We start from the raw sequence: 25588 nt of genomic DNA on the forward strand, positions 1-25588 counted from the left end.
AAAAGGTAATTTTATTAATGCAGGAAAATATTTCTTTCACTGTGCATGTGTCCAACACTGGTGCCATCCAGGGACCAGTTAATGTTATCCCAAATAGAAATTTCATGAAGGTTCTGAAACTGTCAATATTGAGCTTTTTCCCTAAGTCTAGATGGGACTGAAATCTAACAGCAGTAAAAGTAGTCATAGAAGCACAGAATATGAACACTGATGGGGTCTTAAAATATAGAATCTTAGCCCTTTAACGATGTTTAGAACATGGAGAGGATGATACAACATAGAAGCATGATTGTTGTTAAGCTACTTATAATTGTATCTGATTCTTTGTGACCTCTTTAGGATTTTTTGGCAAAAATACTGGAGTGTTTGCCATTTCCTTTTCCAGCTCAATTGACAAATGAGAGATAAACTATTATCCAGGTCACCCAAATAATAAGTAGGTGAGGCCAAATTTGAATTCAGATTTTTCTGGCTTCAAATCTATCCACTGTGCCATCTCGCTGCCCATTAAGCTTTGATAGGTTGATTCAATTCAATATGCATTTATTAAGTAACTACTCTGTGCACTATTCAGTTGTGTCCAACTCTTCATGAACACACTTTAATGGGTTCCCTTTTCAGGGATGTTCAGTTAGATTTGTTGTCCATCTGTCATTCAGATCTTATGTGTGACTCCAAGAAACCACAGCATGTACTTAATCGCAGTACATCGGAGCTGCCACACCCTGGTAAAACTGTCTTGGCAGATGGCATAAACCAGGCTAAGGGCAACTGATAGGTTTGTCTGAAATGTATAGGAAATAAAAGTGAATAGTATGAAATGTCTAGAAAGATAGGTGGGAGATGATAGTATAAGGTAGAGGGTGCTTTAAATGGTGCCTTCCCCCTCAGCCGAACGGATAGATAAGAACAATTTATTCCAAGTGAAGGTATCTGAAGCAGGCATTGTAAGTAAGCACTTAGAGCTTGGTCAGACATCAAAGACACAAAGGTCATCCACTGTGTCTCAGACCATCACCAGTCATCTTGACTTTTGTCTTGCCACTGGATTTTGATGACTTTGGAAGAGAAAGTGAGGCTGACAACTTTGTGTGACTCTGCCTCACTAAATCCAATTCATGTGTGGGTCAAGAAATCATACTATAATGTCATTGGTCCTCTTCAAAAATGAAGGATGAACAAAAACTTTTTGCACTATATTTTTTCTAGGCACTAGGAATATAAAAACAAAAACAAAAGTCTCTAGTCTCAAGGGGCTTCCATTTTACCAGGTGGACACAACATGTAAATAAATAAGTAAAACTACAAATTTGAGGAAGGAGAAAATACTAACAACTGAGGGGATCAACTGGAGGTGGAAAGAAGGTAGGAAGAAAGTAGAAGGCAGAACCTGAGTGGAATCTTGAAGGAAACTAGGACTCTTAAGAGGCAAAGTTAAAGTAGAAGTGAATTCCAGACTTGGGAGACTGTGTATGCAAAAGTATCAAGATAGAAATTGTATTGTCAGATTCTAAGAAAGGCTAGTAAATTAGTTTGTCTGGAATGTATAGGAAATAAAAGTGAATAGTATGAAATGTCTAGAAAGATAGGTGGGAGATGATAGTATAAGGTAGAGGGTGCTTTAAATGTCAAATTGTTTTTTTCTCTGCTATTATTTGATCTACTACTAGAAATGTTATTTATAGCATCATAATGAAAGAAATTTAGGAATAAACATTCACAAAAAGGAGATAAATTATTCCTATTTGCAGACAATATGATGGTTTTACTTGGAAGACCCTAGAGAATCAATGGAGACATTCACTAATTGAGAATAGCTTCAGCATAGTAACAGGATACAAAAATGAGACAATCTTTATAAACATAAAGGAAGAACTAAATAATTGGAAATATTTCAAAGTTCACAAATAGGCCATAAAAATATAGGAAAAAAATTATATCAGAATTTATGTACAGCTTTAGTGTTGCATTCAAATTTTCAGTCAACAAATTATCAAAACAACACAAAATTTTGAAAAGGAAGAAAAGATTAAAAATTTCAAAGATAATATTGGGGGGAAAAAGGAATAAAGCAGGTAGGATTCCTAGATTTCAAAATTTATCATGAAGCATCAGTTATTCAAACTATCCCAGACTAGTTGAAAAATAGAAAAATGGATCAATAGAATAAGCTAGATATAACAAGATATAAATGAAGCATTTGTATCTATCTGTCTGTCTACCTTTCTAGATCTTTGTGTATATATATAAAATCTTTGTAGATACACAGATATATGATATATGTAGATTATATGTAGATACACATAGATGTATGTATGTATATATATAGATATAGACACACACACACACACACTTGTGTTTGTGTGTACTATACAAAGTAATTTGGTATTAGAAAAACACTAGCAATGGGTGGGAGAACTTCTTATAAGCTATAACATTTGAGCCAAACTTCTGAAGAGAACTATAGAATCTAAGAGATGAAGTTAAGAAAGAAGTGCATTCCAGGGATGGATTACTTCCTGTCAATGAAGAAGCATGGAGATAGGAGATAGAATATCTTGTATGAAAAACAACAGAAAAGACAGCTTAGCTAAATAATAATGTATATAATAAGGTCAGAAAGACAAGTTTAAATCAGGTTGGCATTAAAGTGCCAAAAGGGTGGCTTGTTTTTGTTCCTAGCAGTAATAGAAAGTCCCTGGGATTTACTGAACAGAGGAGTAATATAATCAGACCTATGTTTTGAGACTATTGGCAGAGAAATGTTGTGGAGGCAGAAATGACAAAATTTGGCAAATGGCTGAATCTGCAGAATGAAAAAGAGTGAGGAATAAAGGATAATGCTGAGGTGGAAGACTTGGGGAAACTTGGAGGATGATCTAGCTTTTGACAGAAATAAGACATTTAGGAAGAGAAGTAGTTTTGGAGGGAAAGGTAAGAAGTTCTATTTTGAGCATGTTGTATTTTAAAAGTCTACAGGATGCATTTTGAAATTTCTGATAGGCATTTAACACTATGACACAAGCTCAGAATTGAGACTAGCATTACACATGAACCTATGAAAGCTGATGAAGTTAGTAAAAGAGTGTAGAGAGAAAAACCCAGGATAGATGTTTGGGATATATCCATACTTAGGGAGCAAAATATGGATGACAATTAAGCAAAGAAGATTAAGGAGGAGATAAGTAGGAAGAGAAATGAGAATGGTGTATTAAAAACTCAAGCAGGAGAGCACATATAGGAGAGAATCAAATGCAGTGGATTATGGTGGTGTCAGATGATCAAATTAAAAAAACAAACAAATCTATTTCCTCTGTTAATTATGATGAGTATAAAGTAACAACATATGCTATTTAAAGATCCTATGGGAGAGAAAGTGGTGTTTATTGGTAAGTTATTGTTATATGAAAAAAAAAAAAGGAAAAGAAGCTGAGAGGGAAAAGCCAAGTTGAGTTGAGCAGAGAGTATCCAGGCAAAGGGATGGCCAAGAGTCAAAATCTGGAGTTAAGATGGGGCTGGATAGAGAAAAGGCCTAGTTAGCAGTTAAAGAGATAGTTGATGATGCTATGGAGAGTAGTTTTGCTTGAGGAGGAAGAGAAATAAGATGCAAAGAACTGAGAATTGAATAGTGGATGAATCAACTTTTTCTAGGAATTTTCAATCAATAAATCAACAAGCAATTTATTAAGTCTCTACTATCTCTCAGGGTCCTAGAGATACAAATTCAAAAATAAATCAGTCCCTGATCTCAAAGAGTTTATGGAAGGACCAAGGGATTGTTGTTGTAATAAGCAATTTTATTTTGTCCTGGCTAGACTCTCCAAAGATCTTCCCTTCCCAGATTGCTATCTTTGAAATGGTAAATTGAGTCATCTTTTGTCTTAGCTCTTTTCCAGTCTTTGATCATCAAATGGGTGTGCTCAGACAAAGACCTGGAAAGACCTTAATTTGGAAAGGTCACACATTGCATTCTGGGCCATCATCTATAGTTAATCTTTGTCTAGGACTGGAGGAAAACCATTCTTCCCAGTAGTTAGTTTTTTTCCCCCCAATATGAGTTCCTTTAAGGAAAAAGACTCTTTTTGTCTCTCTTTGAATCTCATTAATCACAAAGTCTAGTATAAAGTAACTACTTAGAAAATGCTTTTTGACTGACTTCAGACTTTGAGATTTCTCCATATCAAGGCTAGTCCCACAACTTTTACTGTTGCTCTCATCCTCTCCCATCTCCTCAAGAAATCTAACTATTCATTCACTTCCTCTCTCCTTATTTCCAGGTTCCTTTCCTTCTTCCAACAAATAAATCTAGATTAGGATATCTCCTCCTCCTCTTCCCTCCTTCCCCTTTCTCCTCCTCCTCTTCCCTCCTTCCCCTTTCTCCTTTCTCCTTTTCCTCATCTTCCATCCTTTATTCATTACAGTGGTGTCTTGATTTGTGTGTGAATTGGATATGAGTGGGTAGAACTTTGGTAGCCAAGAAAAGGTGAAGTGGAAATGAAAAGATTTTTGAAACTGAGACATCAATTAGAAGGTTTTTGCAAATATCAGTCTTTAGTCTAGAAGAGAAGTAATAAGGACTGCCTATGTGAATGGAGAGAAGGGAATATATACAAGAGATGCTGTGAAGATAGAAAAAATAAGATTGATCAGTGGTTTGGGTATGTGAAGTGAGATCACCAACCTGGTCATCCTCTTCTAAACATACTCTATATGAAAATACACTAAATTTTGCTAAAACCCACTGCTCAGAAATGAATTCACTACTCTCAAGATGCCCTACCCATAGCAGAAACTATTGGAGAAACTCTTGTGTCTTTTATTCTGGACAGTATGGATTTGTGTAAGGTAGTCTAGAATAACATTAATATCATAAGATACAAAATCATGCTGTTGACTCATATCCATTAAAACCCACAGCTTTTTTTACATAAGCTACTTGCTTGCCACTTTTCTCAACTCCTTCCCCATTCCATATAATACTTGTAGTTCACTTTTGGAATTTAGGTAAGGAACTTTATATTTATATTTGCTGAAATCTAAACTATGACTACAGTATCCCTCAAATCTATCAGTCCACTTATATAAAAACATTAAAGAACAGTGATTTTGATGCCCAAAGAAGTAATAAATTGCCTATACCATTTGATCCCACAACATTACTATTAGGTCTGGTTCCCAAGATGATTAGGGAAAAAGAAAAAGAATCTAAATGTTCTAAAATATCTGTAGCAGTTCATTGTGTGGGGTTAAAGAATTGAAAATTACCCATTAATTGGAGAATGTCTGAACAAGTTGTGATATACGATTATGATGACATATTACTGATGAACTTAATGATCTTAGAAAAACATGGAAAGACTTCTATGAAGTAATGAAGACTGAAAAGAGCAAAATCAAGTAAATGTTATATAGGATAATATTATTTTAAGAATAACTTTGAGTGATTAAGTTTTTTTTGACTATTATAAATACCCAAATTAACACAAAGGACATATGAAAGAAGATGCCTTCTGCATCTAGAGAAAGAATTAATATGTGGTTTTATATATGTATATGTGTTTGTATGTGTATTTATTTAATGGTAATTTCTATGGGGGAAGAGAAGAGAAAAAAGGAAAAATAGGGGGCAACTAGGTGGTACAGTGGATAGAGCACCAGCCCTGAAGTCAGGAGGACCAGAGTTCAAATAAAGGATGGAAGAGGAGGAAGATTTTCAGCTTCACATATTTTCTTCCTTCCCTCCCCAATTTTACTACATTTTGGAAATTCCTGTTTTATTTCTTAAGTTCAGAATTTTTTAAAAAAGAAAAATGTTAGGTGGGTTATTTCCTCCACCACTGTAGATGGCAATCTAGGCTGGAGAGTTGCCTAAAGAGACACAGAGATTGTAGCTTGCTCAGTATCATAAACCTACTTCTTGTCAAAAGTGGTATTTAAACCTGGGTCATCTTCCTGCCTTCAAGCTCAGCATTCTTCCCACTACCCCATGCTGCTTCTGAATCAGTCTAGTTACAGTAGCAGAAAAGAAAATAAAAGAAGTCTGGAATGATTTGTTCTTGATGAAGTTATACTCTTAGTGAATGTTATTTTCCTTTTTAAACAAACCATTCCCTTTGAAATTGAGTTCTAGAATTTTGCTACAAATAGAAGTTATAGTCCTTCTCTGTATGTAGTAGACCATCTCCTTCTGTGAAAATTAGGACAATGTTTGCCCTTTTCTGACGGTCCAGCAAGATCTTTCAAAAACCACAGATGAGCCTCAGTAATCACAGATACCATTTTTTTCATTACTCTAAGATGTATTTCATCTGACCCTGATTTTTGAACTTCCTGATAGCAGCTAGATGCTATTTGATTAGATCCTCACTTTTATTGGGTTTCTACTTCCTGTATACAATTGTACTCTCCCCTCCCTCCCCCTTCCAAAGTCTTGGAAGCAAAACAAAAGTAAAATAAGAATTGAGTAATTCATTTTTCATTGTTGTTTATTCAAACCAACCAAAACATCTATTCTTTTTTTCAATCTATCTTCTTGCTCCCCAAATAGCTAAAAATCCCAACTTTTTCATGACCTTAACATTCATCAATAGCTTGAACTCACTCTGGGCTTTAGTGCTTTGTTGCTAGTCTTAAAAGGACTATGCCATGCTTTTATTTTCATTTCCACTTCTTTGCCTTTGCTTTGATCCTTCTTTTGCCATCTGAATTGACTGATTATTTCTTGCACAGCCACACTGGTCTGCCTAGGCAGATCCTGTTTTTCTTTTTTTCTGACATAATTTTTATTTTTGGTTCCAGAATTTCATTCCTGAGATCTTCCCAACCTTCTTGGTTTGACTTTCCTGTAAGATATTATGCCATGGTCTCCTACCTCTCTTATCTATGAACCTTTTGAAATCTGTGAAATCTGCACAGCAGACTATTCCATATATCCTCTCTCTTATCAATACATCTATGATGGAATAATCACTTGTCCCAAACTTCCCTGTGGTTTTTTTCCTTCAGCATTGGTCACTTTTGGGCCAGAATTTGGCCAAAAAGACTATTTTCCCTTTTTACTCTTTTTGGAAGGATAAAATCAACACAAAAGAAGCCACAAACTTGTCAGTATGTAGTTTTTGGCAGAGCAAGAATGTATGAAAAGATCCTTGAATCATTAAGGTTCCCCTTCTCTACAACAGGCTTTTGTGACACATTTCTGAAGTTTCCCAAATTCATATAATTCCCTCTAGTCAGGTAATTTGTAGTATATAAGATCACAGGCTCATAGAACAAAACTGGAGGAGACCCAAGAAGTCATTTAGTACAACTTTCTCATTTTACTGATGAGAGAATCAAGGTCCAGAGAGACTAGTGACTTCTCTGAGGTCATACAACTAGTTAGAATAAAGTCAAGAGATCCCAAGTTTTCTGATAATCAATCCAATGCCCTTTCTCCTATGCCACATCATCTTTCTGCTTGAGATCATGTCAGTAAATGTAAATTGTAATTACTAGTAGTCAGAAATTGAAGAGCATCCGTAAATTTTTATATCAGATATGTTACTTAAATTCTTATATTTCTAAGAAAAGGGAAAATTATGGTTCATTACAGTCTTCTACATAAGAATACTATTTGTCAAAATCAATTCCATGTTGAAACAATCTTTTCTATACTTAATATGTTGAAGATGAAACATTTTTTCAAGTATATAAATATAAAAATATTGCTCTTATTTCTGTCTCATTGATCCTTTCTGAAAAATCTTTCACCATATTTCTCAACTCAGGTTCCTGAGCTTATGCATATAATTGGATAATGTTGCCCTATCCCTTGCTTTTTTTCCCCTAGGCTGTTCCTTTGGAAAAAGACATATCCTTCTAGGGCTTCAGTCCAAGACTGATTAAATTCAACAAGCTTTTATTCAAAACAAGAACTTCCTCTGTATCAGGCATATACGTGCCAGGGGCTGGGGGCATATAGACTAGGGAGACACAGGTGAGAAAAAGTCCTTACCCTCAAAAATTTTAAATTCTAGTGGGGGGAAATGACAAGCACTTATATAAATTTCCTCTCACTAGAATTAAAAAAATTAATTTCCATGGCAATGGCACAGATCTAATATAAAAAACGTTTTATTAACAACAGAAAAGGAGTTCTAGACTAGAAGTATAGAAATGGGACTACTAAACCACACTTAAAGATTCCTATAGGTATATAATGGCTTAGACAGCCACATATCTTTGTTTTGTTGTATTTTTATAAGGTATGTTGCAGGTCACTAGTTGTGTATTTGACATTTCTATTGGAATGGAAATGATGGAAGGACAGAGAAAAATGGAGGAGGAACCCCTGAGAGATGAGTCTAATATGGATAAGTATGAGGGAATAGAACATCAGTATAAGTACCCTACAATTCAAAATCATAGGGATTCTGAAGGGAACCATGGGTAAGTAGATCATGCCCTTTACAGTAGAAAGGTGATGTTGATTTGATTATATGTCCCTGAAGATATAGAAATCAGAAAAGAGAAGGAGGAGAAGAGTGAAAGGAGAAGGAAAGAAGCATGCAATGCTGTAGCAAGGTAGATATCAAAATCCTGGTTCTTCTATTTGACAATCAAGGCAAGGAACAGCCAATTAAATCAGCGCTACACCAGGACTCACTCATCTTCTTAAGGTGCAGGAAGGTTCTTTGTTCCTGGACTGTGGTTGATGTGGAATGGGACAAGGGCAAATGCCTAATTTGGTCTCATCATGTGTTCAAGGCAGAAGTGATTGGAGTCTTGAAGCCGTGCTTGTTATATAGGGCTAAGGCATTAGGACTCAGGACTTATTCTTTTTTTTTTTTTCCCCCAAAGAAGAGTTTATTTATTTTTTTGAGGAGGCAATTGGGGTTAAGTGACTTGCCTAGAATCACACAGCTAAGAAGTATTAAGTGTTAAGTGTCTGAAGCCACATTTGAACTCAGGTCAGGACTTATTCTAAGGTTGAGTATTTTGGTGGATAGGGGCTCAAAAGATCTTTGTTCCTAAACTGGTGGCCAGTGAAGAACAGAAGGAATAGTCAAGGAGATGTACAGATCCTGATCCTGCCTGAAGGACAAAGCAGGACTCTCAAAGGCCTGGGGCCAGGATGGTTTTAGAGGATGGAAGTATGTTGAAATTTCATTTCCTGAGACAGGCCAGATCAGCAATGAGTCCCATCTCACCAAGTCAGTGTAAACTATGAAGTCAAAATGATTAGCTCTATTTATTAGTCATATTTGTACCTTTTTATTAGGCTTGGCATAAGGCCAAAGCTCTTATTGTCAACTTTTTTGTAAATATTATATCCTTTGAATTACTTTTCCTTTCCATCTATCTTTTTTTTTTTTTTTAAACTATAGTGTGCCTGTATATTATCTACTGTATTGGGCTCCTAAGCTCTAAGTAGCCAGTTTTCTCCCTCCCTTTTCCTTTTTTAGTTCAAAGTTATCTTGTTTAGATTTGCAAGACTCCAAGAAAGTATGCTTTTGGCAGCTCTTTTTCAAATGCAATCCATTCTTAAGAGTCTTTCATTTCTTTATTGTAATCTATGGCTTGGAACTACAAGTTGTTCTCTTGTTAGCTCTTCACTTTTCAAATATAACTTTGTTTTCTAAATCCTCCAAATTCAATCAGCATAAGTGATGAAAATGCCAACTATGAACCCAAAATTTTCACTTTTTTGTCTAGAATGTCATAATCTTTAGCATCTAATATAATCTTGGCATAATTTGTCCCCACAAAAATCATGAGAAGCAGTTATTTGTTGATTGAATTGACAATTCTCAGAATGTTTTCTGCTGTATCCTGAATACATGCCCCAGGAAGTTGTCAGACCTATCGTTGACAAAGTGACTCAGTAGTTTGTCTTGATATCCCTCATTAAAAGTCACCAACAGTGCTACTCATTTCTTCTTACTTATGATCATTCTTTCAGAGACATTTCATTCTTTATTACAACTGAAGAATTACATTCCTCGAAATTTTTCATTTTCTTCTCTAGAATAAAGATTTTATACATATGTAAACTTTGCATTGTACAACTAGAAGCAAAAACAGCACACTTTTTTTTTTGCAGGTCACAACAAAATTTTTCTTGTTCTCTATACTTGCTTGATCAAAGCAAATACCATAGTCAATTGTTTAATTTTTAGCAGCTCTCTTAGCTAACTCTTGTGGCTTTATCCTGTGACAAACTATGTTTGCAAGATAAAAGACATAGGATGTAGAGATTGCAGGTTAGCCACTTTATTTCACCTTGTTATTGATTTCCAAATGTTTCCCTCTACTTTCCTGATAACTAGATTCTCTGGTCTTGATGTAAGAAGACAACCTTTAACTTAGTTAGCAGATAGAAACAAAAAAAGACACAAGCACAAACAATATAAAAATATTGTCTCAGACCTACATACTGTTTTCATTTTGCTGATGCTCCCTAGAATATTCCCTCTAATTCCATATATGTTGAATATATATGGTAGGTGAAGATCAATTTATTTAGTAGGAAATAAACAAAAAATGATACAAACACAAGATAAAATCCCCTGAATATTAGAGCAAGAAAAGACTTTAGAATATAAAATGTTACATCTAGAAGAGACCTTAGGTGAAAGAAGATACCTTAAAATGCAGAATGTTAGAATACAATATTAGATGATATAATAGATTTTTAAAGATTTAAAAGAAAACTTACAACATAGGATATTTATATAGCGCTTTACATAAATTATATTGTTTGGAAGATAGATCCCTGAAGTTTATAATCATTATTTTTCTTCAGGGTTTAACTTAATGCCACTGTGCCCAGGAAACCTCCCTTATTATTTCTAGTTGTTACTGTTCTTCATTCCCTCAGATTATGAGAACTACTAAAGATACATGGAGAATGATGAAAACAAAGAGTTTAGAATGAATTGTAGATCTTCAGATTCCTTTAAGAGGAATTTCAAGAGCCTGGATACCAAACATGATAGCAGGCAATATTCATCACAGATAGGACCCTTTTCCAAATAGCCCACAATTCAACTTAACATTTATTTAATGCTACTTATGTGCTTGTTGGTTTAATCTCTTGGATGAAAGATCTAAATTTCCTTCTAAGATATCCATTTTCTGATCTGTAAAATGAAGGAGTTATAGATCATTATTTGAATTATAGATAGTCTCTAAAATCACTGTCTGGCTCAAAATTTCTAGATTTTAATTTTTTTGTTTGCTTTAGTTCGAAGGTCCTGTACTAGCTCTCACATTCTATACTGAATATTTTAATTGTGAGTTCTGACCTATTTCTGGGTTCTGATAGGACAGACTTCATGTTTGAGTCCTAGTTGATTTGTCTATATTGTACCTATGTACTATGGTCCTATGTCCTTAATATTAGTTTAGTCAGCTTCATATAGACAAGAAATGTAAGGCTCTCCTGATCATAATCAGTTTAGCAAATTTAATTTAATATATGTATGCAAGGTTAGCAAGTTTTCCTAATCACAATGTTCTTGTGGTCAATAAGGCAGAGGTGGAGGGAGGGAGAGGTGTTCTACTCTGGGCCTTCTATAATGACATTTCCTTCCCTCCCAAATCTCTCCGAATCTGTCCAGCAATGACAACACCACAAAGATATAAAAGGCAGTGACCTAGAGCTTTGTGTTCTTGATCAGGGTAAGAATCTCACTGTACACTCTCACTATCACCTTGTGTTTACCTATGAGAACAAAGGATTAGAGAGCTAAACATATGTATGCCTGCAATAAACCGTTTCCTTTGTCATCCTTTGAGTACTAGTGCTCCTTTTCAGAGCCTCATCCATGATCTCACATTAACATCTATGTTCTAATGGATTCTGTCAATATAAAGTTATTATTAAATAAAATAAAATTTAAAAAAATAATTAAAAAAAAGAAAGAAAAAAAATCTATGTTCTAAAGTTCTGTTTTGCTCTTATATTTTTTTAGTCTAAGAGCTAAGGTCCCTCCAGCTCTAACAGTTTATGCATCCATCATGCTTTAAAATTCATATCCCATAATTCCCATAATTCCCAAATAGATTCAAAATGTCATTGAAGATAGAATATTCTTTAAAGTCTTTTTATAGGTAGCAGCTATTTTTAACTGTTTCTTTTAATTTAATATTTTCCCCTAATTACATTTAAAACAAAAAAATTATATTTGTTTTTAAAATTTTTGAGTTCTAAGTTCTCTCCCTTATCCTCACCCACAATTAAGAAGCCACATATGAAATTATGCAAAACAGTTCCATAAAAGTCAAGTTATAAAAGAAAATATAGATCTCCTACCTTAATAAAAATAAAAATCCTTAAGAAAAATTAAGAAAGAGAGAGAGAGAAAGAATGCTTCAATTTGTATTCAGACACAATTAGTTCCTTCTCTGGGTGTTCATAGGATTTTTCATCATAAGTCCTTTAGAGCAGTCATAGATGATTGTTCTACTGAGAATAGCAAAGTCATTTATAGCTGGTCATCCCAGAATATTGCTATTACTTTGCTTTGCTTGAGTCTATATAGGATTTCCCAGGTTTTTCTGAGAACATCCTGTTTATAATTTCCCATAGAAAAATATATTCCATTACAAACACATATCAGAGTTTATTAAGCCATTCCCCCAATCAATGGGCATCCCCTCAATTTCCAATTTATTTTGCCCCGAAGAGAGCTGCTATAAATATTTTTTAAAAATATTTCAAAATGATTTAATTTTATTAACTTTCCCAATTTTTTACAATCACTTAAAAAAAATGTTGAGTTCCAAATTCTCCCTTCCCCTCCATCCTGCCCCACTTCTTTGAGAAGGCAAGCACTTTGATTTCATTATGGCTGAGGTCATGCAAGACAAATTTTCATATCAGCCATGTTGTAAAAGAAAACACAAGTAAAATAAAAATAACGAGAAAAGAAGAAGAAAAAGCATACTTCAATCTGCATTCAGAGTTCACCAGTCATTTTTCATCATGTGCTCTTTGGAGCTGTCTTGGATCATTGTCTTGATAAAAGTAGCTAAGGCTAGTTGATCATCCTCAAAATATTGCTGTCACTGTGTATAATGTTCTTTTGGTTCTGCTCACTTCACTTTGCATAAATTCATATAATCTTCCCAGATTTTGCTGAAACCATGCTGCTCATCATTTCTTACAATAGTACTCCATCACACAATCAATTTATGATTATCCTCTTGAATTCTAATTCTAATTCACCTCAAAAAAATCTGCTATAAATGTTTTATACAAATTTTTTTCTCTTTGATCTTTTTAGAATAAAGATCCAGTAGTGATATTGTTGGGTCAAAATTCCTTTGGAAGTAGTTGCAAATTGTTCTCCAGAATGGTTGGATTAACTCTAACAAAATGAGCATTAGTACCCCAATTATTTCACATTCCACCCAACATTTGTTATTTTCATTTTCTGTCATGTTAACCATTCTGATAGGTATGAGGTGTTCCCTTAGAATTGTTTTAATTTGCATTTCTCTAATAATGCTTAAGAGCATTTTTTCATGTGACTATTGACATCTTTGATTTCTCTATCAGCTGGGGAAAGGCTCATTTTTAAATTTGGCTCAGTTCTCTATAAATTTTGGAAATGAAACCCTTATTAGAGAAACTTCTTATAATATTTTTCCCCAGTTTCCTGTTTTTGTTTTTTAAATTTTCATTCCACTTGGTTTGTGTGTATAAAAGCTTTTTAATTTCATGTGGTCAAAATTATCTATTTTACTTCTATGATCATCTCTCTTTCTCATATTTGATCATAAACTCTTTAACCATAGGTCTAAGAAGTACATTTCCCATGTTCCCCTAATTTATTTATAATATAATTATTACCCTTTATGTCTAAAATATTTATCCATTTTGACCTTATTATCTTGGTATGTGGTATGAGAAATTGGTCTAAGCTTAGTTTCTGACAAACTATTTTCCAGTTTTCCCAGCAATTTTTGACAGATGTTGGATTTTTACTCCTAAAGCTTGACTCAAGTTTATCAAACACTAGATTACTATGATCATTTAGTACTGTGTATATTGTATCCTAATCTATTCCACTGATCTACCAACTCTATTTCTAAGTCAGTACCAGAATGCTTTGATTACCATCTTGTAATCTAGTTTGAAATTTGGAACTGCTAGACCACCTTCCTTAATATTTTTTTTCCATTGATTTACTTAATATTCTTAACATTTGTTTTTTCTGAATGAATTTTTTTTTTTTACTTTTTTTTCTAGCTTTATAAAACAGTTCTTTGGTAGTTTGATTGGTATGCTATGGATAAGTAAATTAATACAGGTAGAATTCTTATTATATTGGTTGGCTTATCCATGAGCAATTAATATTTTTCCAGTTGTTTAGATCTGCCTTTATTTGTATGTATTTTTTGTATTTTATATTTTGTATTTGTATTCTATGGGTTTGTTTTACTAGATAGATTCTGATGTATTATATATTGCCTGAAATTATTTTTAATGTAATTTCTTCTATTTCTTCCTGCTGGGTTTTGTTAGTAGTATATAAAGATGCTAATGATTTACATAATTTTATTTTATATCCTGCAACTTTGCTGAAGTTGTTTCAAACAGCTTCTAGTTGATCTTTTTAAAAATTATTTTTTCTAATTACATGTAAAATTTTTAATACTCTTTTTAAAAATGCCATTTCCACATTTTCTCTTTTTCAAATGGCTTAGATAACATTGGGATTAATTGTTCCTTAAATGTTTGGTAGAATTCATTTGTGAATCCATCTGGTCCTGGAAACTTTTTCTTAGGGAGCTCAATGATGTCCTGTTTAATTTTTTTCTAAAATAAGGTTAAGTTTTCTATTTCTTCTGCTGCTAATCTGGGCAGTAAATGTTCACCCATTTCAGTTAATCTGTCAGTTTTACTGGCTATAATTGGACAAAATAACACAACAGTTGCATAAATTTCATCTTCACGGATACTAAATTCACCCTTTTCATTTTTGATACTAGCAATTTGGTTCCTGTCTTTCTTTTAAAAATCTAATTAATGTTATTCCTATTTTTTTCATAAACCAGCTTCTAGTTTATTTCTTAGATCAATGTTTTTGTCTTTAGTTTCAATTTTATTAATTTTTTGATTTTTAGAATTTTCATTTTGGTGTTTAACAGGATTTTAAATGTTTCTTGTTCTTTTTTTTTTTTTAGTTGCATGCTAAATTTACTGATCTGCTCTTTCTCTCTTTTATTACTGTACACATTTCGAGATATTAATTTCCCCCAAATATTACTTTGATTGCACACCAGAAATTTTGGAATGTCATCTCATTCTTTTTAATGAAATTATTGTTTCTATGATTTGGCCTCTGATCCATTCATTCTTTAGGATTAGATTCCAATTAATTTTTAATCTGCTTTCATAGCCTTTATCCACTGTAATTTCACTGCATTTTAATCTTAAAAGGGCATATTTAATATTTCTTTTTTTCTGTGTGTGGTTGTGAGATATTTTTGCCTTAATACATGATGATCAGTTTTTGTGAAGGTGCCATGTACAGCTGAGAAAAAGGTATTCTCCTTTCTATACCCATTCAGTTTTCTCTAGAGCCCTATCATAGCTACCTTTTCTAAAATTGCATTCATAGCTTTGACTTCTTTCTTATTTATTTTATGTTTAGATTTATCTGTCTCTGAGAAGGGAAGTTTGAGGTCCTCTACTAATTTATTTTCATTTTCATTTAACTTTTCCTTTAAGAATTTGTATGCTATGCCATTTGGTGCATATATATTTAATAGTGATATTACATCACTGTCTATGGTGCATTTTTAACAAGATGTTGTCTCCTGGCTTATCCCTTTTAATTAGATCTATTTTTGTTTTTGCTTTGTCCGAGATAATAACTACTATCACTGTTTTTTTTTTTTTTTAATAAAAATTTCAACTGAAACATAATAGATTCTGCTCCAGTCCCTTATGTTAACTATGTGTCTCTCTGTTTGGAATGTGTTTCTTGTAAATATCATATTGTGGAATTCTGGTTTTTAGTCTCTTCTGCTATCTACTTCCATTTTATGAATGACTTCATCTCATTCACATTCATAGTTACAATGACTAACATAGTTAGTCATTGTAACTGTGCATCTCTCCATCCTATTTTCTTTTGTTTATGTTCTTTTTATCCTGTTCTTCCTTTAAAGTCTGTTTTGCTTCTGATCACTGACTTCTTTTATCTGCTTTCCCTTTTATCACTGTCTTTTCTTTTACATCTTTCCATTCCTACTTCCCTGTTGTTTCCCTTTTTGAGCCAATGTAGATATTAGAAAGGTTTGAGTGTTCCCATTTTATCTTTCACTTTAAAAAGCTCTTCTTGTGGACTTTTTTTAATGTGAGATAATTTTCTCCATTTTTCTTCTCCCTTAACCCTTCCTCCCAGGGCATTACTCTTTCTTGTCTATTACTTAACTTATCTGAGTCACTCCTATACCCTCTTTCTATGTAAAATACTTCTAAATGTCTGAATAAGGTTCTTAAAGGACACATGTATTATTTTCCATATTGAAAGGTCATTTATGATTTCAATTTTATGTTTCCATTTTTGTGCTCCCCTTGAGTTTTGTGTTTGAAAGTCATGTTTTCTATTCAGTTCTGGTCTTTTCATCAGGAATGCTTGAAAAGTCCTCTATTTCATTAAATATCAATTTTCCCCCCTTGAAGGTTTATACTCAGTTTCTTGTTTTTTTGCCTTCCAGAATATTGTATTCCAAGCCCTCTGATATTTTAATGCAGCAGATGCTAAATCTTGTGTGATCCTGAGACTGTGGCTCCATGATATTTGAATGGTTTCTTTCTTGTTGCTGCTAGTATTTTCTCTTTGAACTGGGACCTCTGAAATTTGTCTATAATATTCCTGGGATTTCTTTCAGGTGGTGATCAGTGGATTCTTTCATTTCCTATTTTACCCTCTGATAATAGGATATTGAAGCAGGTTTTTTTAAAATATAATTTCTTGAAAATAATATTTAGTTTTCTTTTTTTTTCTCATCATGGCTTCTGGGTAATCAAATAATGTTTAAATTGTCTTTCTGCAATCTATTTTCCAGAAATATTTCACATTTTCTTCTTCTTTTTTCATTCTTTTGACTTTGCTTTATTGTTTCTTGATGTTTCATGAAGTCATTAGTTTTCACTTGCCCAAATTTAATTTTTAAGGAATTATTTTCTTTGGTGAGCTTTTGTACCTCTTTTTCCACTTGGTTAATTCTTTTTTAAAAGATGTTATTTTCTTAGTATTTATTTGTACCTCTTTTAATCAAGATGTTAATTGTCTTTTTTTTTCCAATTTTCTTTCTTTGCTTTAATTTCTTTACCTAATTTTTCCTCTACTACTCTGATTTTGGAAATCATTTTTTAGTTCTTCCAGGATTTTTTGTTGAGCTTGTGTTCAATTCACTTTTTTTTTCCTCTTTCAGGGTTTGTTTGTAGCTATTGTGGCTTTATTTGTTTTCTTCTTAGTTTGTGTCTTGTAGCTTTTTGGGGTTAGCTTTTTTGTTATTCATTTTCCCATTTTATTTCTTGGTTTTAAATATTTTGTTAATGCTGGTCTCTTCCTCTCTTGAGGGAAAGGGAAGAACTGTGAATCATGCATCAACCTTTTTCACACTGCTGTTTTCAGAACTAATTTCCAGGGGCTCAGAAGTTTTTAGTGCTTCTGTGTTGGTGTGTTCCATGTAAAAGTGTGGTCACTGCTCTCTTGGTCTGCATTCTGATCCTTACCCAAAAAGGGCCTTTGATCCCTTGGGATTGCAATTGATAATGCTCCTCAGAGAACTCAAGGTCCTTGATCCTTTAGGGGAAGTGATATAATCCCTCAGGGCTTCTCCTTCCTCTTAATTAAAAGTGCTCTTCTCTGCCCTTGAACTGAGCAAGAATTAGATATTGACAATGGAGTTGCCAAACAGTGTCTAGTCCTGAAGCTACTACTAACACAGAAGTAACCTGTAATCTCTTTCTGACCACTTGCCAGGTCCCCTTATCATCTCTAGCTTGAGAGTTTCCAAAGCTGCTGTTGCTTCTGTCAGCACAACTTAGTCTTACCACTGGTGTTTGATCCACTACGTTTTAGCTCACCTTCCTTCCCTGTGTCAAAGATCTCTCTGATCTCCTATGTTGTCTAAGGCTGGAGGAATGTCTCACTCTAACATTCTATTGGCTCTTCTACTCTAGAATTCTATTTGAGATGTTATTTGAAAATTGTTTGGAGATGAATGTTGGGAAAACTCGGCTAAGTGCTTCTTTAACTCTGCCATTTTGGCTAGACTCCTGGAAATCAACAGCAGCTATGTATTTTAAAGGAGATGGTGTACACACACACACACACACACACACACACACACACACACACACACACGTGACTTAAAAACTTAAAATGGAAATGTTTTTGAATACTTCATTCAATAAATTGTTTGCCAAATACATTTCAATATGGTTTCATGCCAGATAGAGAAAACACATAAAAGTTGAGTAGCTTGCCTAAGCATATGTACTGAATCAGAAAGGGAAACAAAAACAGAACCCAGTTGTTGATCAAATAGCTTGAAGTCAATGTGGATCTTAGTTATAACACAATAGTCAGCTGGGAAATGGAAAGTAGGTGGAAAATCACCATCCAAAAACCATGTACTCATTGAATTGGCAAAAAGTTTGAAAATAGGACTAAAGGTCTAGGTAATTAGGGGAAATGCTTCTTTAAATTGTGTTAATTAATTGTATGGGTAGAAATCACTTTGTAATGTAGGATCAATGTACAGCAAAGTGTACAACATCTACATCGGGGATTTTTAATCTTTTTTTGTGTCATGAACTCCTCTGCAGTCAGGTGAAAACTGTGGACCTCTTCTTAGAATAATGTTTTTAAATAAATATTTTTTAAAAGTTTATATCTCCTAGCTTAGGAACCTCTTTTCTAGATTGTCCCTTCGATTCTATGGTCCAACATTTTATATTCCAAACTCCCCTCCAGCTCTAAATATTATTCTATATTATGTGAAATAATAGTCTGTGTTATAAGGTCCTTTCTGGCTATAATGTTACATGATTCTAAGAATCTGTGAATTAGTGACATCTCTTTCCTATGTGTTTATTTTGCAAATAATACAGATTTGAGGAGAGAGCTTTTTGTAATTGTAGTTTAAGGGCTCAGGACAATTCTTCTACTGAGCACAACTTATGTTCTTCATGGGCAATACTTTATTCTTCTTTCTTTCCCTAAATTCTGGAAGTTTTAGGAATCAAGATTTGTGACACAGACAAGAATGCCTTAGAGAAAAACACTATATAGTAGACAGAAAGACTACAAGCAATATCATGCCTGGTCATTCTAAGCAAAGTTTAGAGGAGTTGAGTATATATCAGTCCAGCTTATTGCTATTTAACTCACAAGTCTGCTGTGGAGAAAGTGGTTTGTAAACATTAAAATACTAAAGAAAAAAGTTATTTTTTTATTGTTATACTTCTCTATGGATTACTATCAGGGTACTTTTGGCTGTCTTCAGATTATCAAACAATTTCAGTCAAAAATCTTCAACCATTATCTAGTGGTCTGTAGTATATAGCATGTTTCTGCATTGTGCTCACTAAGCAGAATGGTATCTCTTTTAATCATTTTGTTAAGAAGTCCAGAAGTTGGAAAGTCCCTGAAAATCTAATTTTTACCTAAATAATGATAATAGCAACAATCATGATGGCATATATATATATATTCATGTAATTGCTTTATAAAAGTATTATTATATCATAGTTAGAGCTAGGAGGGATCAATTAGACCAATTCCTTCCTGTCACTCCATTTCCCCCCTCCCATTTTACTTTAAGCCTCTAGGCTTAAATTCTCTAGGCTTAAAGAATTTAAATGCCTTGTTCTGTGTCACCCATGAATCAAGCAGCAGAGCTGACCCAGAGCCTCTGCTTCCAAATACAGCACTCTATCAACAGGTATTTTAACTCTCACTTAACTCTTTCTTAAAAGAAATAGAATATTAGAAATATGATGTTGCTCAATATTTCATAGCTATTAAATGGTGGATTCAGGATTCCAAAATAGCTCTTTTGACTGACTCTTAGATGCTTGCTTTCTGGGCACAGTTTCTTAATTAACGGAACAAAGATTCTCCTCAAAGAGATGCATCTCACTGGTGAAATGTATCCAGAGTATGAGATGTTCATGTTAGAACTGGCTCAATACTGATAATTAGATGTATTTATTTGATGATGTGTAGTCAAGGACTTTGAATCCCTAGTTTATTGAATAATGTCCTCATTTAGATTTTTTATTTTTACTAGAAATTAAAATCCCATTACATCCATTTTTAAAAAATAAAAATTACAATTATATTGGCATACAAGATTGTATTGAATTGCATGTTATTAAATTTCATCAGGATGCAAAGTACTTATTAGTATTCTAACAGAGAATAAGTGAGGATATTGTAAAATGGCATAATATTTTCCAAGTGTGTCATTTTGTATATTTGCTTGCTTTTTAAATATTTCCTTTTCATAACCTAGATGCTATTTAATTATTTATGTCTCCCCAGGCAAGTTTATTTTCATTCAAATAGTTATCAATATTGATACTTAGGTATCAATATTTAGAGTTGGTTGAAGTTTGGGGTTACTATCACGAAGAAACATATATGCTAAGTGTGATGGTACATGTCTGTAATTCCTGCAGGAACAGGGAAAGCTGAAGCTGGTGAATTGCTTGAGCTCAAGAATTCTGTGTTATAGTGTTCTAATTTCATTAACTGTTCACACAAACTCTGGCACCAATATAATGAACCCTAAGAGCAGGAGGTCAGTAAGTTGCCGAAAGAGGTGCAAACTGGCCCAGTTTGAAAATAAAATAGGTTAAAAAGCTCTCATACTAATCAATAGTAGGATCAGGCTGTGAGTGATCACTATTTTCCAGCCTTGGTAAAATAGAGAGATAAGAGAAAACATGTCATTAGTCCTTCAAAACTATATTGTAAAATACTGGAAGATAGGTAAACAGATAGTCATTTTGATATGATGCTTAGGAACATAGAATTGTGAATCTCAGAATGAAAAAGAACATAGAATAGAATGTTAGAGCTAGAATTCTTCAAGCACAAGTGTTAGCTCATAGAGTGTCAGAGCTAGAACACAGAATATTAGAACACAAAAAGAGCTGAAAAGAGACTTAGAATACATATGGTTAAAACTGAAATATACTTTAGAAATCCTGCATTAGAACACAAAATCTAGATTGTTGAAAGCATACCTAGAGATCATCTACAGGGTACCAACTCTTATTTGAACATTCCTGAGAAGGGGTAATCCAGCCTCCACTTGAAAAATTTTTGTGTCTCATGAGGCAGTCCATGAAATTGTTGGACATATCTGATCATCAAATATATTGAAAAATTAAGGGTAAGAAAATTGAATCTTTTAGATGAAAAAATTTCTATTATTAAAAAAAATATATCCTTGAAGTCATTCCTTAAAGCAAATAGAAAGAACATATGTATTATGATCTTTCTCTTTTCAGATATATTTGATACCATTCGAAGAAATCATTGAATAAACAGTTGTCAGGAGAGCTGTATTCCAATTCTGGTGTTGCCATTTTAGCCCTGTCATGATTAGCAAGTCACTTTTCATCTCTAGGACAGGTAAGTAGCAGAGTGAATGGAGTCAGCTTCCTGAGTTCAAATTTGACCTCGGACACTTAATAGCTGTGTGACATCGAGCAAATCTCTTAATTCTGTTTGGTTCAGTTTCCTCATTTGTAAAATGAACTGGAAAAAGAAATGGCAAACTATTGCAGTATCTTTGCTAAGAAAGCCCCAAATGGATTTACAAAGAGTTTGACACAATTGAAAAAATGACTTTACAACAAAATTACTCCCCTAAGATTCAATTTCATCATCTGTCAAATGGAACCAATATTTATACTGCTTATTATTCATCATCACTCCCCACCCCCAAGCCAGGATTGTGATGACAAATTAAAAGATGTACATGAAAATATTTTGAAAACCATCAAGTTCCATTTAAACAGAAGATTGTTAATACTATTATCTGACCTCTGAGAGTCTGAAGACAAAAGTATGGCTTTCTGTTGACCCCAATAAAAGAAAGTTATTTTGTTAACAGACAGTGGCAGACAATGAGACAAAGGGGAAAGTACTGGGCTTGGAATCAAGAAGACCTGAGTTTAAATTTTGTCTTAGACACTGACTGAAAATGTAACTTTGGGCAATTTTTTCAACTTTTCTGGGGCTCAGATTCTTATTTGTAAAATAAGGGGATTGGTCTTGATGGCTTCTGAATTCTTTCTAGACCTTTTAACTTTCGAGTCAGCAGAGCTGGGATAGCTTGATCACTAACTCTACTTATTATCTTGGGCCAATTATCTTTTCTTAGGTTCAGCATCTTATGTATAAAATAAAAGACTTTATAAATCTATATTATTAGACTAAATGGTTAAAGGTCTAATATCTTATGACTCTATGTTTTAAGAACCTTTTGTGTTCCAACATTTTGTGACCTAACTCTATGATTTATGACACTGAACTGCTTGTGGACAGGGGTTGTCTTTTGTGTTTTTTTTTCTTTTAGTATCCCCAACACTTAGCATAGTGCCTGACACATAGTGGGCATTTGATACTATGTTTCTTTCTGGCTCTAATAGCATTCTATTCTTAAGCTTCAATATAAGTCTTCTCAGGGAACATGAAAGCCAGATTCCCACCACTATCAGTAACTCCTTTGTCTTCCATTTCAGAGTAATCAAATGATTTTTCTCTTCATTTCATAACCACAAGAAAGCAAAATAGTTGAAGTTTGTATTAGTGTGCTGGCCACAAAGTCAGTTGTGCCCAAGGAAGTTTCCCTAATTTTGCCCGAAGAGAATTATTCGTATTTTTTAGTCTCATATGACACTTGGAGACAGTAGTCACCAGCTACGCTACAGATACCCATTCAGAAACAAATTTTCTCTTTTGTCATCTAAATTGGAGATAATAATTTCCCTGGCCTCAAGTGATATCTTTCCATGAAGGTTCCAGGGCTCTATTATTAGTAGCCTTCTCTGTAAAGTAAGGATTGCTAAAATCAAATGTTCCGAGTTCAGCTCTGCTTATTGACAGCCTACTCATCCTGCAAGGCCCAGCCCAAATGCTGCCTTTTCCATTCCAGTTTATCCTTCCTAAGATTTCATATCACTTTGTATTCTTTTTATATACTCTAAGTTCTAGTCATTTCCTAGAATCAAATTCTCTTTTATATTATATATTTTTATCTTTTTATCACTCTTATAAGCTAATGATTTTTTATAATGTAGGGATTGAGTATTATATTTGCAAGTATATCGAATATATTAAGTGTTTAATCAGTATTTGCTGAATGAATGAATCGTTTTGGAAAAGTAAGTATGGCAGAAGGGTATGCTGTAAAGAATGCTGGAATTTGACGTTGGACAACCTGGACTAGAGTCTTGATTTTAATATTTATTTTTTTGTGTGTGTTTGTCAACAAATTATTGTATCTCTCTTGTCCTAAGTTCCTTCATTTGTAGGATGGGAAGGATCATAGTACTCCTACTATTTGCTTCACAGGAATGTTGAGCTATATTATTTGCAGCTCATGATTCTGCTTGTTAGACTGTGCTAAAAATAAGTTCTTTCTTCATTTCTCCATCTGGGTCAGCAAAAGTGAAAACACACTAGCAGACCCCCAAAAAACCTCACCCCAGGAAAGCATATCCTGGACAGCTCTAAGCGAGGCCTCCTACTACAGAGCAATTTAAGATGCAACCAGAACTTGAAAAGCTAATCCCGAATGAACAATGGGCCAGATGGTGATGTTAGTGGGAAGCAATAAACATGATAAATAGCTTCCTACTGCTGCACCCGATCAATTTCAATATTTAATAATTCCACTCTACCCCCTCCCCCTCATCCTGGCCTTTCCCTACTGCAGAATCCTGCTATCATCTGTATTTGGCTCTGAAGCCAACACTTCTTTTGCTTTTATGAAAGCATCAGCAGAAATTTCAGTGTGTGATTGTGACACAGAGCTCTAAGTCCTCAAATGATAATTAATCAGAATACTTACCCTGAAGAAGCTGGATTTCAAGTCTCTTTCCCTACTGCCAATGCAAAGATTGTAAAGCAGCTGCCAAATGCAGCCTTGTGATAGAGGCTCTCACCTTGTTCAGCCAATGAATTGAATTATTCAGTGAACTTGGATCTCCTTTCAAAAGCAAAAATTAGGGGAGGGGGATGAATTGGGTAATCACTCTTACTCTAGGACTAATGAGCAAGGTTAGAAACTTTCAATCGTGCTTATTATTAAAAACGAAAATTACTAACTCCTCTCTTACTAAATAAAGTAATGTTAATGGTGATAGCTAGCAGAGGAGAACCACAAAAAAGGACAGACGTTAATATGAGACAATTAGTAAGATTTCCTAGGTAGAAAGAATTGTGGGATAGTGTTAATAGTCAAAATGTGGTGTGAAGGCCTTGTCCGTGTTTCCACCAAGAGATATGCCCCTTGGTGGAAGAGATGAGGGAGAATGTTTCTGAAACGGTTTTCTGAAGTCTGTGGTCATGATGACCCTTGTTTTCTGAGACATCATAGATAATGTGAATCTTTTCTGCTCAGAAGTAAAGATTAGGCCTGTGAAGGAAAATTTTCAATAAGTTTTTTTTTCCTTGAAGTATTAATAAGCATCCCTAGAAAGGAAAGTACTCCCTTGTTTGCTATTCCAGTCTATGCAAGAGAATTTTTTAAAATGGATTACCTGATTCCTTCTGTTCAAGGCCGAAGGAGTTCCATCTTCTTGTTATATCAATATACAGAATATCTACAGATGCCATTGAGAAGGTGCTGCTACTGAGTTTGCAGTTCCTGTGCAGATATTTAGGAAATATGTTACAATAGGGGTGATATAAGCAAGAATAGGGAAAGTTGAAAACAGCTATCATCTTTAACATTGATATTATCATCAATATTATCATTATCAATGCTATCATTATTATAAACAATATCACTATCACCACCAATATCCTTATAATCACCATCTTTACCGCAAACACCATTACTACTAGCATCATCATTGTAATTATCATTATTATAATAAATCTCCATCATTAGCATACTACTCACTACTATTATCATTATTATCATCATTATTACCTTTCCCCAAAGTTTTCTTCTAATGACATATCAGGTTAGGAAGGTGACTCCAGGCTCTTGAAAGTCATTACAAGGCCCAATACATTCTACAGAGCTGGATAGGAGTTGACCAGCCTAAGTGTGGATATATTCTCACTAGAGAGAAGGATTCCAGGGTGGCACTTTTTTGGTCACAGAAAATAAAAAAAATTAATCTTGACATAGAAAGGTTAAAAGCAACACTAGTGAAAAGAATATTTGTGGGTCTTTTGAAGTACTTAAATAATAATGATTGTAGTTTATGTATTTATGTGTTTTAGGGTTTACAAAGGCCTTTTTTCTCACAACAGTCTTGTAGATAAGATCATGCAAGAACCTCATTTGGGAGATGTTTTATAGTTGTACTTTCCCATTTCAT

The 25588-nt window shown here is 33.8% G+C and overlaps 1 protein-coding gene across 5 annotated transcripts in view; it reads right to left on the minus strand.

The window, feature by feature from the left end:
• The window catches only part of TTLL11 (tubulin tyrosine ligase like 11), a 274372-nt gene that overhangs the window by 17591 nt on the left and 231193 nt on the right, over nucleotides 1-25588 (minus strand). For all 5 annotated transcript variants that reach the window (XM_051979567.1, XM_051979566.1, XM_051979571.1 and 2 more), the window contains one exon: nucleotides 24797-24903. In XM_051979567.1, coding sequence (XP_051835527.1) covers nucleotides 24797-24903 — 107 coding nt within the window. The remainder of the gene's footprint in view (nucleotides 1-24796; nucleotides 24904-25588) is intronic.

This window comes from Antechinus flavipes, chromosome 2 (assembly GCF_016432865.1).
Source record: "Antechinus flavipes isolate AdamAnt ecotype Samford, QLD, Australia chromosome 2, AdamAnt_v2, whole genome shotgun sequence".
Taxonomy (NCBI): domain Eukaryota; kingdom Metazoa; phylum Chordata; class Mammalia; order Dasyuromorphia; family Dasyuridae; genus Antechinus; species Antechinus flavipes.